Source organism: Prionailurus bengalensis, chromosome B1 (genome assembly GCF_016509475.1).
Source record: "Prionailurus bengalensis isolate Pbe53 chromosome B1, Fcat_Pben_1.1_paternal_pri, whole genome shotgun sequence".
NCBI lineage: Eukaryota > Metazoa > Chordata > Mammalia > Carnivora > Felidae > Prionailurus > Prionailurus bengalensis.
In genome coordinates, this window is record NC_057344.1 from 41,925,014 (window position 1) to 41,939,300 (window position 14,287).

Here is a 14,287-nt window from a genome sequence, read left to right on the forward strand (position 1 = left end):
AATCACTAATTCAAAAAGATGTATGCCCCCTATGTTTATTGCAGCATCATTTATAACAGCCAACATATGGAAGCAACACAATTGTCTATCGATAGATAAATAGGTAAAGAAAATGTGGTATACTATAACAGATAGGCAAAAAATAAACAGAAAGGAATCCACATATATCCTTAAAGAAAGCCATCAAGCTACAAGGGAAGAGAGCAAGAGAGGAAACGAACAGAGAAGAACTACAAAAACAACCATAAAACAAGTAACAAAATGGCAATAAGTACTTACCTATCAATAAATACTTTACATATAAGGGGCCTAAATGCTCCAATCAAGACATAGGGTGACTAAATGGATAAGAAAACAAGGCCTACTACTTTATGATAAGGAGAACAATCCAAAAGAGACAAAACAACAATTGTAAGTATTTTTGCACCCAACAAAGCAACACCTAAGTATATAAAACAATGATTAACAGAGGTAAGGAAGCAATTCAGTAATATTGTTAAAGTCAACACCTCACTTATATCAATGGATAGATCATACAGACAGAAAATAAAAAAAGGAAACAATGGCTTTAAATAACACATTGGATCAGATAGACTTAATAGATATATTCAAAATATTTAATCCCCAAACAGCAGAATACACATTATTTTCAAGTACACATGGAACATTCTCCAGAACAGATCATATGTTTGGCTGAAAATCAAGTCTCAATAAATTTAAAAAGATTGACATAATTTCATGCATCTTTTCTGACCATGATGGTATGAAACTAGAAATCAATCACAAGAAAAAGTCTGGAAAGAATACAACTACACGGAGGTTAAATAACATGCTACTAAACAATGAATGGGTCGACCAAGAAATTAAAGAGAAAATTAAATAATACATGCAGACAAATGGAAATGAAAACACAAGGATCCAAAATCTTTGGGATGCAGAAAAAGCTGTTGTAAGAATGAAGATTGTAGTAACACAGGACTACCTCAAGAAGCAAGAAAAAAGTCAAACAACCTAAACTTACACATAAAGGAGCTAGAAAAAGAACAAACAAGAGCAAGAGAAGAAAGGAAATAATAAGGATTAAGACAGAAATAAATGAAATAGAAATTAAGAAACAATAGAACAGATCAATGAAACCAGGCTTATTCTTTGAAAAGATCAGTGAAATTGATAAACTTTTAGCTAGACTCATCAAAAGAATAAGAGAGAAAATGCAAGTAAATAAAATCAGAAATGAAGGAGGAGAAATAACAACTGACACCACACAGATAAAAATGATTATGAGAATATAATGAAAATGATATGCGTACAAATTAGACAACCTAGAAGAAATGGACTAAATTCCTAAAAACATATAACTTTACAAAACTGAATTGAGAAGAAATAGGACAGTTGAACAGACCAATTACTAGCAATGAAATTGAATCAGTAATTAAATACTCAAAAAGTCCAGGACCAGATGGCTTCACAGGTGAATTCTACCAAACATTTAAAGAAGAGTTAATACCTATTCTTCTCAGATTATTCCAAAAAAAGAAGAGGAAAGATGGTTTATGAGTCCAGCATTACTGATAACAAAACCAGATAAAGACACTACACAAAAGGAAAACTATAGGCCAATATCCTGTTGAACATCAGTGCAAAAATCCTCAACAAAATGTTAGCAAACGCTAATTTGAACAATTACAAGCACCCCTGTTTATTGCAGTACTTTTTACAATAGTCAAGATAGGGGAGCAACCCAAGTGTCCACTGATAGATGAATAGATAAAGGAGGTGTGGCATTTATACACACACACACACACACACATAATAAAAAAGATAAAGAGGATTAGGAGTGCACTTATTTTGGTGAGCACTGAGAAATGTATACAACTTTTGAATTATTGTGCATCTGAAACTAATATAATTTTCTATGTTAATTATATGCGAATTAAAAAATGGAAAATGTGGGGTGTGTGTGTGTGTGTGTGCATGTGTGTGTGTGTGTAATAGAATATTACTCAGCCAAAAAAAAAAAAGAATGAGAAGCTTGTCATTTCAACCACATGGATGGAAGTAGAGGATAAAATACTAAGTGAAATAAGAGAAAAACAAATATCATATGATTTCTTTATATGTGGGATCTAGAAAAACAAATGAACAAACAAAAAAGCAGAAACAGACATAAATACAGAGAGGAAATTGGTGGTTTCCAGAGTGGAAGGGGACAGTGTGATGGGCAAGATGGGTGAAGAGGAGTGGGAGATACAGGCTTCCAGGTATGGGATAAATAAGTCATGCAGATAAGGCATAGCATAGAGAATATAGTCAATTGTATTGTAATAGTGTTTTATGGTAAAAGGAAAAAAAAATAAAAAGTGTGTATAAGAACAATTGAAATCACCTGTGATCCATGATAAACAATGTTAACCCTTTGGTATGTTTCTCCCTAGACTTTTCCTATGTCTATGCTAAATACACACACACACACACACACACACATCTATCTATCTATCTATCTATCTATCTATCTATCTATTTATCTATCTCAATATGTATGTAGATAGATTCTATTGTTAAAAAACTTGGCATCATTTATATTCTGGTTTCAGAGGGACCTTTTTTCTTAGTATGATTTCATAGATTTTTTAAAAATGTCATCGATATTACAATAATTTCTTGATGGCAGTTTGGTAATCTGTCACACAGATAAAATGTTTATCCCTCTCACTTAGGATACGTAATTTATTTTCCCGCTTTCACTTATAAATAAATGGCAAAACATAACTCTGCTTTCTTAAAATAAATTCATAGAAGTAGAATTGTTGAACAATTTTTTTCCCTTATGAATACATATTGCAAAATTTCCATCCTGGAATCTTATATTAGTTTACATGCCTAATAACTCTGTACAAGAAGTTTCATTTTTCTGTAGCTTCATAAATATAGATATGTTTGTTTTGTAAATATTTGTCAATTTAATGGTGAAAAAGATATATTTTTTAGTTTAAAAGTTATAAGGTAGAATTTGGGTGAACTTTTTATAAGTCTTTTTTAGCTGTTTGCTTTTCTGCAATTCCTATCTTTTGCCTATTTTAAGCTATTTTTCTTATAAATTTGTTAGAGTGCTCTATCTTAGGTACTAAACCATTTTATTTTACTTTTGCAAATATTTTTCCTACTTTATGGTTTGCCTCTTACATGTATTTCAGATTAAAACACCTATTTTTTATGCTCCATCAGTCCTTCTTTTTCTTCATTGTTCACAAAACTTTCCAATTACAAAGTTTATATATATATATATATATATATATATATATATACACACACACGTATACACATGTACATATACACACATATATGTATATATATATACATATATGTGTGTATATATGTATATATATATATTTCTAGTTTTCTTTTTGTTCCAAATTATTGGTTCTATTCTTGGACTTTTTATTCTATTTGTTCTGATCTTTCATATGTAAGATCTCCAGTATCGCTATTTTCCACTCCTTTATTCTATCCCTCTGCATTCTAAGAAGTGTCTCTATATTGAATAACACACCGATCTGCAGTGTTGATTCTGCTCCTGTTGCTGTGAAAAGACTTTCAAAATCAAGCCATGATATTTTTAATGTTCTTTCTTTATTAACGCAGGCAGTACATCTTTATTTCAATCAGCTGTCTTATCTCATCTTTTAGCTTTTACCCTCAGCATTAAACAGCACAAAGACTGTGCCATTTAAAATGTACTTCTATTTATTGTGGGAAATGTTTTGCAAATAATTTCTTGATGTTTTTTCCTTGGAAGTTTTTCCAAAGTCTTCTTTTTCCAATACAGAATTATTTCCTAGGTGCTACTGATCCTTGGTGAACAGAGGTTATGAGGGCCTGTCACTTGTCTCTAGTGTGTGAGGATTGGCCTTTGATCCTTTCATGGTATGTCTGAAAGCTTTCAGGATCTTCTGATCTGATTCCGTTTGTAGGACCATTTCAGTGGCCTGTGTAGGAGGTCTGAAACCCGGGTCCTTGGGCATTTCCAGCAGAGAACATTTATTTCTTATTTATTTCTTCTGAGAATTTTAGTTGGTTCACTCTAGGTACAGGGAGTTTCTGTATCCAGCCTCCTTTCTGTGATAATAAGGAAAGATGCATCACTTTAGGAAAGAGTCACAGTCATCAGAGGGAATCTTGCACACTTGTGGTTTTCTCTGTACTGAACCTTGACTTCCCAGTGAAGTTGTGCTCCAGCTTTTCCAGGGCTCAGCCCTGGGGCCCTCAACCCTGGGCATGTTAAGTGGGGTTCTGCCAGGGTGCCTTCTCCTTTTTCCTGAGAGATGGAGCCCATCTCACATCAGCCAGTCATTCTTGGGTAGCTGGGGAGTTAGACCCTTGGTATTTGTCGTCCTTCCCTTAAGTGGCTCTTCTTCACCCTAGAATGAGTAGAAACAGCTCAAAATTGGTTGGCATGTGAGTATCACTCCTCTGTAATTATCAGTATGTTCCAGGTTTTCCCTTTTTCTTTTAGGAAAAGGCTTATTTTAGCTGGTTTTTGGAAGAGGTATAATTAGATACCTATGATGAAATAAAATGGTGAAGACTTAACTAGGGAATCAGGAATGGATCTTAAAGCTTATTTGAAATAACACCTCTCCTGCCAGCCTCACAACTGTGATTTGAGGATAAAATGAAATGGTAAATGTCAAAGGGCTTTGAAGGCTGTTTGGAGCATTATGCAAATACTAAGTTGCTTTGTTATCTTCACATTTTATGAGACCAGAAATCAGTAGCCTTGCTGGAAGCAAATTTGAGTTGTGAATTTTTTAAGGGTATGTGATAATGGGAGATGGCTATTTAGGTGAAGCACAAAGCCATTCTATTTCCATGTGGTCCACCCCCTTCTTTCACACAATACATCGGAAATAGAGGTTTGTCTTGTTCTTTATCCCCCCAAAGAGAAGGCTGGCCTGAATTTCCACTTTAGATGATTTCTTTGAGTGCCAAGAGATTGTTTCAGCCAAAGAAACTAATCTGCAGATAGGTCTGCCCCCTGCACAATGCCCAGCATCAGGGGCAAAGGCTTTAATTAAAATGGAAGAGTTGGTAATTTCTGACCTCTCTGGGAAGCTTAAAGTTGATGTGGTTTGAATGAAAGTAATGACTTTTACTTAAAATGCAAATATTAATGCGAGAACCAGGGACTGACTTTTGGTGCAAGCAAAAGAGATTGTAATTTCGTTTTCATGTCTTTTCCCTTAAAGAAATGGCCCTTTTCTTCCCTGACACTCTGTCATATGTACATTTAACATGTAAGTTCCTTTTGTCTCCTTGGATTTCCTTGCAGTTGGCAATTTGTCTTTTTAAACTCTTAAAAGCAGTGCATGTGTGAGGTATTAATAAATTTGAAAAAGTCATAAGGATTTGCTTTTGTTGTTCATATTACTTGGATGACATAAATCTGTTTCAGAAGTTGTTTTCCTTCCAGGTTGGTTGTCTGGATGGCATTTGCGCACTGTCTCCGTAGAGACTCCATTTGTACACAGGAAGTGGAAATGATCGCATTGTGAAAAGGACACGTATTTACCATAACATTTGTATGTTCCCAAAGAAAGTTTTAATATTTAAAGTAATGTGTATTGCTCTTGGGCTAAGTAGTCTCATCTAATCAGCAAGTATTGCAGTGAAAAAAATCATGCATTTGAATGTTGATAAGATGTTAATGGGTAGCTGGAAATGTGGTCAATTATGCCAGTATATGAATATATGAGTATAAAAGCATTTCAGATCAGTGTGCTTTTTACTAATTACAATCATTGTGAGTAGAAAGTATACTTATTGAGAAATTACAATGGCTTGAGCATTGTGAAGTTATTACTTTTATGTTAAGGGAAAATTGGTTGTAAAAATAAAAAAATGAAAACCATCCATACTTTCTCTACCCATGCTTGATTTTCCACCTCTTACTTATATACTTACAAATATTTACATAATCTTAATCACAGTACATAAACAATTTTCAGTTTAGCATTTTCCGTTCAACATTCAGTATGTAGGAAGCACTTTTTCAATCTCCAACTGAACATAAGGGCATCCCGTGGCTTCTTTAACCAGCCTCTTGTCCAACATGTAGCTACCTCCCTGAGTTGTTGTTTCTAGCTCAATGCTGCAATGAACATCTTTGCTCAAATCTAAGTTTAACATTTTGTGGAAATATTTTTGTTTGCTTGGTTTTAGAATAAATTGGAAGGAGTGAGGTTACGATGTCAACTTTCAACCAATTTCTGTGGGTAAGGGGTTGAGAGGAGCCAAGTGGGGGAAGACGCTGTGGGTTACTCAGTATGCCCCACCTTGAGGTAGAGGTGAGTATGCCAGGAAAAAAGGAGAGGACTCACTAGCAGGGCTGGATCCTGAGCTGAGGCAGAGGAATTATAGGGGGCCTGAGAGCATTCTGGTAGCTGCCTCTTTCTCTTTCTCAACCAACATCATTTGGAAGTGGTGTTGGGTTTGAATCAGTCTAACTGGAAGGGTGGCTCCACACTCTTCTCACTGAGAAGTGGACTGCCTTTGGAGCTTTTACTGTCTGCCTGAAGCTAGGGTTGGCTTGTGGGTGGGAAAGGCATTGGACCCCGTTCAGGCAGCCCAGGAAAAGCTGCAGGAGGGCAGAGGCAATAAGGAAGACCAGGCAATAGAGAAACAGAGAAATGATGAACTAGGATGTCTCTGCCATCATTCCTGAATGAGGTGGGATTCTCCAAAGCACTGTTTTTCTTCACCCATACACAAGGACAAAGACAGTACCTGGAGGGCAGTCAGTCCTTCTGTCAAAATTAGAGGCTGGCAGCGCTGAGGAGAAAAACTGGCCTTTAATGAAGAAAATTGCTAATAAGACTCAAATCCCAATATCTCTCATCACTAATGGCTTTACAGCAGACTTATCATTTGCTTCCCTTTTCTTTTTAGCTAATGGGTTCTTACTAGTTTTGTCAAGCTGCAATTAAATAATCCAGTGAGCTCTGCCTTTGCTGGGAAGAATCTTTTGGAAAGAAATGTAGTATTTTAGCAAAGAGAAGAACTCCAACCATGAAACAGGCCACATTATGAGATTTCCAATTTGGATGTGATTTTGTTGTCTAGGAATCCAGGGCTTTGAGTAGATTGATGGTGGTAGGTAATGTGATACATTCTTCTAAGGGAACAAATGAAACTTTGAAAGCCCACTTCCGCTGGCTTTGAGCTCACACTGGTACTGCTTTGTCTTTTCACTAATTACCTGTCTGTTGTGCTTTTCTCCAGCCCAGGCTCTGTGGCCACATTCAGCATCCTGCAGGTGTTTAATGGTTCTTTTTTCTCTTTTTGACTGTAGCAGTATTCTTAACTTTACCACTACTCCTTACCTCCAAAAAACTAACAAAACTGGAAACTGTATACAGATTTTAGTAATCAACATATTTATCTGCAAAAAACTGTACCAGTCTGCACTCCATCATTCTCAGAACCGTGCAGCAGCTGAACAATGCTGTTGAAATCATCTGGCACAGGTCCACATAGGTCTCTATTTCACTGTCCTACCAATCTCCCAGGCAAACAAGACTCCAGGTAACCCGTGATTAAAACTTATAATACAACCTGGAAATGGCTACAAATGTATTTCAAAATCACACTCCAGTACCTTTATATGTCTGTAATATCATTCATGTTCCATTAACAATTTTAAACCCATTTAAAGGCCTTGAAAGTGTTCAAGGACTGTTTTAGAAGCATGGTTTTCTTGCTTTGGGCACAATAAGGGGATGAAAAATGTGATAAAGAAGGAAAATGAGACAGAGGGATTTATATCATATCCTGTAAACAAGTTGCAATTTGCCTTGCGTTCTCCGAAAATCATTTTGCCTTTGTGGCTAATCCATGAAGGCAAACCATCATTGCAGGAGCTTGGCTGGGCCCCAACTGTAAGTAAAGGCAAAGCAGAACCAATGCCTGGAGAAGAAAGAAATCAGCCCTGAGCAAAGGAAAGGGATAGGCGATGGGAATTAGATAGTGATGGATTCAAGGAGAATGCACATCAGAGCAGTGCAGATTCAGAGTTCAGGATTGGTGCACTTGCTGGTGAGACACGTTAAGCATTATATGGACTGCAGTTTTTCATAGGTGCTGCCTCATTTGATTCTCACAGCAACCCTAATAAATATCACGTTCATTTTGTACACCGAGAAAAAGAGACTCATTTTAGCTACAAACAAATTAGACTGACTTGCTCAATATCACACAGCCAGATGGTGGTGGAGCTGCACTTGGGATCTGAACTTGTCACTGGTGGTGCTCTTTTCACTCTACCATCCTGCCACAGGTAGCAACTTGGGAGTTAAAACTGTAGGGTTCTTTAAAGGTGTGGGAAGTTCAGGTGGGCTCCCTGTTGAGCAAAGTAATAGAAGAAAGATAGAACTAAGACGAGGTCAATTCTCCATGCTGGGTGTGGACCATTCAATACAGGCAGAAACCCATAGTCCTGCTGATCCTACAGGATGTGGAGCTTTATTTGTTCAACTGCTTTGCCTGCTTGCATGCAACTTGGGCTCTGATCAGTCCTTGGGCTTGCATATGATATCTTTTGTTTGCTTATGATATCTGACTTGGGAAGATCTCTTGTGATAGCTTATTAAGGAGGCTCTATCTAGCATGGGAGAACCAGAGATAAAGCCTTCTGTTGGAGATACTATGAGTGCCAACTCCCAGGAGGGGGAGGGGGGGCACTGTCCCAAGATCCTCATGGCAGGGAAGTGGGAGGGTGAGACAAGGCAGGGGATCTAAGCTTTCCATCACAGTTGATCCTTGTATTGTTCTCTCTGCTGACCCATTCTTATTTTGAGGACAATTAAATATATTACGCACCCTATGCTTCAAGATCCCAGTGTTTTAACTTTAACTTTCTTCTTTAACTGTGTTTTCTAATCCTGAAATTATGTTGGCTTTATAACTTTGGGCAAGTCACTAAACCTATGTGAAACTTCACCCCACGTAATCCTCAGGAGTGTGGGGAACTGTTTTTAATGAAAGTACTACTTTGCACTTAACGGTCACTGGCTAAGTTTCCAAGGGTTTAAAATGCTTTCTCTTTCATAGTATTTGCTTCTGCTTTTCCTTCCCAGAGTCGAAAACATGCAAGCAAAGTCCGACTGTATTACATGCTTCACCCCAGGGATGGCGGGTGTCCTGCCAAGAGGCTCCGGTCAGAAAATGTGAGTATCTGGCACCGTCCGATAACCTTAGATGATTTGTTCCATTTGCTAAGAACTTTGCAAGTCTAGGAAGTATAGTCATGTCCACCTTAGCAGAAAAGCTAAGTGAGTAGAAATTATTCTCATTAAATACTACAGAAAATGTTACATGTAAGCAAGTCTTTTCCCTTTTTCCCGCCCAAACTTGCCAGTATGGTGTTGGAGAACTTTGTGATGATTCCACACTAGGGCAGAGCCGAGAAAGAATGTACAGAAGGAACAGAGAGCAGCTGGCTGAGGGAAGGCAGGAGCCATCAGAAGATAAACAAAAGTAGGAAGGATGGCCTAAGGAGAAAACCTGCCAGAAATATCAGATACTTTGCTATTAACATATTTTATTTTTCCTTTGGTGTCTAAAACTGAATGCCAATTCGTTCCTTTGTAAATACTGTGCACATCTTGCAAATAAAAATACTGAGGGTTTTGATCAGTGCCCCTCTCCCTGAGGGAACATTTACTTGGGAATAAAATGACAATTAGGAAGTTGCTTTGAGGATGTAAGGTCAGAGCAAAGGGTTTACTTCAGCCAGGCCAAAGCAGGGACTGATAAATAAATATTCCTTCCTCCCAGTAGGGCTTACTTTTCCTAATGAGTGGAATATTCATATCCATCCATTGCAGAGGTCCTCTGTGATAAACACTGCAGATGAAACAGAAATCGCTTGTCCTTTGAGCACTGAGGAGGCTGCAGGCATAGAATTTATGCCCTACACTCTTGCTTATGCTTGTGATTCCTTTCTCCTTCTGCTGCCTTATAGATGGCAGTCTTCTATCCTTATTAAAAATTAATATATGATCATTGAAGACACTTGACAAGAACCACACTTGTGTGTTCTTCACAAGAGAAAAAGAGAGAACAAGAGAACTGTGGATGACCATGAGTAGTGAGCATCAGGGCTGGTGTTAACGAATTCCAAGCACGCCTCTTACATCGCACACGAGCTATTCATGCGCAGGCTAATCTGGAACACTGTGGAGTTGTCTTTACTGCCTTGGTGAAGCAGCATTTAGAGCTTATTAGAGGGAAAAGATGTCACAAAAACTTTTCAAGCTGCTAAGAAGTGGGACAGAGACTGGTTCTGTCAGCTCTTAGCCTTATGACCTTGGGCAAATAATTGATCTCTCTCAACCTGTTTCCTCAATGAGACTATAATAATCACCCTTTCCTCACTGGGCTTCTGTGAGGTGTACTGTTATATGCAAAGTACTGAGGAAAGAGAGATGAATAAGGCCCAGATTTGCCTTAAAGAAACTCAGAGTGGAGTGAGGGAGATCAACATTGTATAAAAAAAATTACTGTAATTGCACAGTGTAGGTGTTTAAGATTCTACACAAAATCCCATGGAGACAAAGGGCAAGTTATCCATGCCAGGAAGAGTTGCTCGGGGATGGTGTTACTGAGAGTTGGCATTTGAGGTGGGGTCCTTGGGCTTGAATGGATGGTACCAGTTGGAGGAGGTGGGGGGTAGGGGAGGAGACAGGTGCATTCTTGGGTGTATTCCTATCAAAATAACTTATTAAACCTCAGGAGTGTTGACCTGAGCCAGCTTTCATGTAGTATAAGAATCTTGTAGCTACAGCAGAGTCCTGCTTTCCATCTTTCCATTAGTGGAGAGGACAGAATTAGTTCCTTTTCTCTGAAATTATCCAGCAATGATGCCCATGTCACTTCATTCAGTAGCTTTTTCATGTCTTATCATAATAGTCAAAAACAATAGGGTTCATATACATTTGACAATTAGCTCTTGGAACACAGATTATTTTCTATCTGCTCAAGTTCTAATCATGAATGTTGTACTTACTTATGTCTGAGCTCCTAGGGAGGGCTTGACTGGGCAGACAGAAGGGGGACACTGGGACTCAACTGGTGTTACTTGAGGACATGGTCTCTGCCATTCTGGTCAGACCCATGATTTACCCACTCACGCCCTGGTTCTGCCAGTAGCACTGGGAATGATTTATGGAGGGGAAGATGTTTGGATTTTTAGAGCAGGAAGTATTTGCAAAGATTCTTTACCAAAGACCCCTTTGAGAACTTTTTCCTCTGGTGTATCCTGAGTTTTGAAAACTTGGATCTACTAATGGTCTGTTTTTTTTTAATGTTTATTTATTTATTTTGCAAGAGTGGACAGGAGAGGCAGAGAGAGCATATGTGCGTGTGTAAGCAGGGGAGGGGAAGAGAGAGAAGGAGAGAAAGAATCTCAAGCAGGCTCTGTGCTGTCAGTGCAGAGCCCAACATGGAGCTCTAACTCACAAACCATGAGATCATGACCTGAGCTGAAATCAAGAGTCAGACACTTCATCAACTGAGCCACCCAGACATTCCTGCCAACGATTTATTTATTAAATCATATTCTATAGCTTTCTGTAATCATAGTATAAGACCAAATCAGTAAGCAGGAAAAGCAACATAATGACTCTACTTTTTGAAAGAGATTGTTGATGATTTTATGAGGGTTTGTTTGTGCATCATTTCATAGGTAAATACATCATTTACCTTAGGCATTTTGACATGCTGGATATAGCATGGAAGCCACCCCAGTCCCTCACTGGGGCTGTGAAAGTTGAAACTGGTAATTATTTGGCCAATTTTCTTTTGTACAGACTCATACCTTAGGGTTGAAAGGCTTAATATGCAAATAAACAATGGCCAGCCATATGGAAATAAAACTTTGATACACCTGAAGCTAATATAACATTGGGTTTCAACTACACTTTAACTAAAATAAATAAATAAATAAATAAATAAATAAATAAGTAAGTAAGTAAGTAAGTAAATAAATAAATAAATAAATAAATAAATAAAAATAGAACTTTGACCCATAACCTATAGCAACCATCCTGGGAGTCCAACCCATTAGTATATAGAAAACAGCCCCAGAAGCCTGCCTAAGTTAAACTTGTAGGAAGTCAGACCGTTATCTCTAGTAACAATCCAGGCAGCCAAACCATAACTCCTGTAACAATAGGCCCCAAATGGTCTGGACTTGATTAATACTTGATAGCTTTCCTAATTTTTGTCCCTGCTCCCTGTTTGGAACCAGCCAGAGAAAGCCAAATAGGCACTCCTAAACAATCACATAGGATGTCCACCTCTAGTTCGCCTACCTACAGCTTCCGCACACAAGCAGTCTCCAATCAGGGCATACCTGAGTCCTCCCCTTTATTCCATTACAAAGCTTTCCCACTTATCCATTTGCCTTGGAGTCTTCTCCAAGGCCAGTGATGGTGACTGACATTCTTGCTCTAGTAAGCTCTAAATAAATAGCCTTTCTTTTTCTCATTTGGTTGGTCTTGTTTATTTCCACAGGGCTATAAAATGGGGATAAAAATAACATCAGTATACAGGTTTAGCATAAGGTCCAAATAAGATAACTTATTTATTTAGCACTTTATTTTCAAAGCTCTTTCTACCTGCATTATTATTATTGATTCCCTCTCCACAAATACCCTGTGTCTTAGAAGAATGTAACACTCTGTTCCACCTGCCTCTCCATCCTTGCACATCCTCCCCACTGCCCTGCTTCCTGGGGCTGTGACAGGTTTGTAGCCCAGTCTTGGCTGGAAATAGTTTCATGGCCACGCTGACTACCCAACAAAGTGAGTGACTTCCAAAAACAGAGAAAACTTGTTTCTGAGTCTCCAATCCCTGAATGCACCTGAACCTTGGCCCCACAGTGATCCCTAAAACTGATAGGGCTGATAAGTAATGGCAGCCATCCCTCCCTCCCTACTTCTTAGCCCTCTGAGAATATGCAGTAACTCCAAGTCTACATACACATGAACACAAGTGCCTATGATTATTCCCAGGGTCAATTGTCATTTCTACTCCAGGTTGTTTGACTTTGTTGTTGCTTTTCAAAAACTTAAAATTCATTTCTGCCTCCTAACCTGGTATTTCCAGCTTTTTAAATTCCCCCTTCATGTGCTTCAAATGCTCATTTGGATCTTCTATGTTTTTTTTTTCCCTGAAATCTTAGAGCAAGACATTTTCCTCCTGAGGCCACAGAGTAAAATTAAATGCGAAATAAATTGTTATAGTTGATTGCCTTAGAGAAATTTTCTGTAATCTTGTGAGCATTAGAGCCAAAAAGGAACGTAGAGCACATCTAGTTCATTGAGAGTCTCAGGTTTTCAAGATACTTTTTAGTATCTTCTCACTTGCTTTGGAAAAAAAATGTCTACTTAAGAAACAACATTTTTAAGTAAAAGGATGATTTAATTTTACCTTTAATTTTATTCTGTAAGGATAAGTAACTGCCAACAAAAACCACCAGTCAGTATTAAGTACATAGTGTTTTTACATCGAGTTAATAGAATTCCTCCTAAGTGGAAAAACTTGACATTTGGTTGGTGTAATCAAGCTTCTCACTTTTAAACACTTACATGATTTCCTATAGGTATGGAATATTCAGCAGAGCTGGAGCACCTCCAGGATCAGTTTCATGGGTCCCTAAAATCCTGGGTTCCAGGTCAGGAGGACTATCTAATCCGACTGTTCTGTGATGAAGGTGAAAAAAAGGTCCAAAGAAGTACCATGACTTGCCCAAATTGGTCAGGCCTGAGGCTGAGACCCTCCCTGCTTCCCTAAGTTCTATTCCTAGGCTTCTCCCACATATCTTGAAATTCTGTCTTATATTTAGACATTGAAGCCATTGCTGGGTCCAGAGCCAGAGAGCACTGCTGTTCTGGGGCAAAGTAATAATAGCTGGTGCTTAGCAGGTACCTCCTACTTATATTCTAAATGCTTTACATACATTAACACATTTAATCCTCACTCCTGTATAGGGTGGAAACTATCATTATCCCCACTTTACAGAAAAGTAAACTGAAATAGAGAAATTAAGTCACTTGACTCTGGTCATACCGCTGGCAAGTGGCAAAGACAAGGCTGGGGAAAGACAAAACAAAATGAAACAAAATTCCTCTGGTTCTGCAAACTAGCTCACCATGCCACTTCCTGAGATAGGTGGTAATCAGCTAGTAAGGACATGGGCCCTTCCCCAGGAGAGATCAGGATCTAGTTC

General features: G+C 38.2%; 1 protein-coding gene across 1 annotated transcript in view; it reads left to right on the top strand.

Annotated features, from left to right (window-relative positions):
* Positions 1 to 14,287, top strand: part of ZMAT4 (zinc finger matrin-type 4) — a 346,888-nt gene that overhangs the window by 111,032 nt on the left and 221,569 nt on the right. The window contains exon 3 of the mRNA XM_043563476.1: positions 9,132 to 9,221. Within this exon, the coding sequence (XP_043419411.1) occupies positions 9,132 to 9,221 (90 nt within the window). The remainder of the gene's footprint in view (positions 1 to 9,131; positions 9,222 to 14,287) is intronic.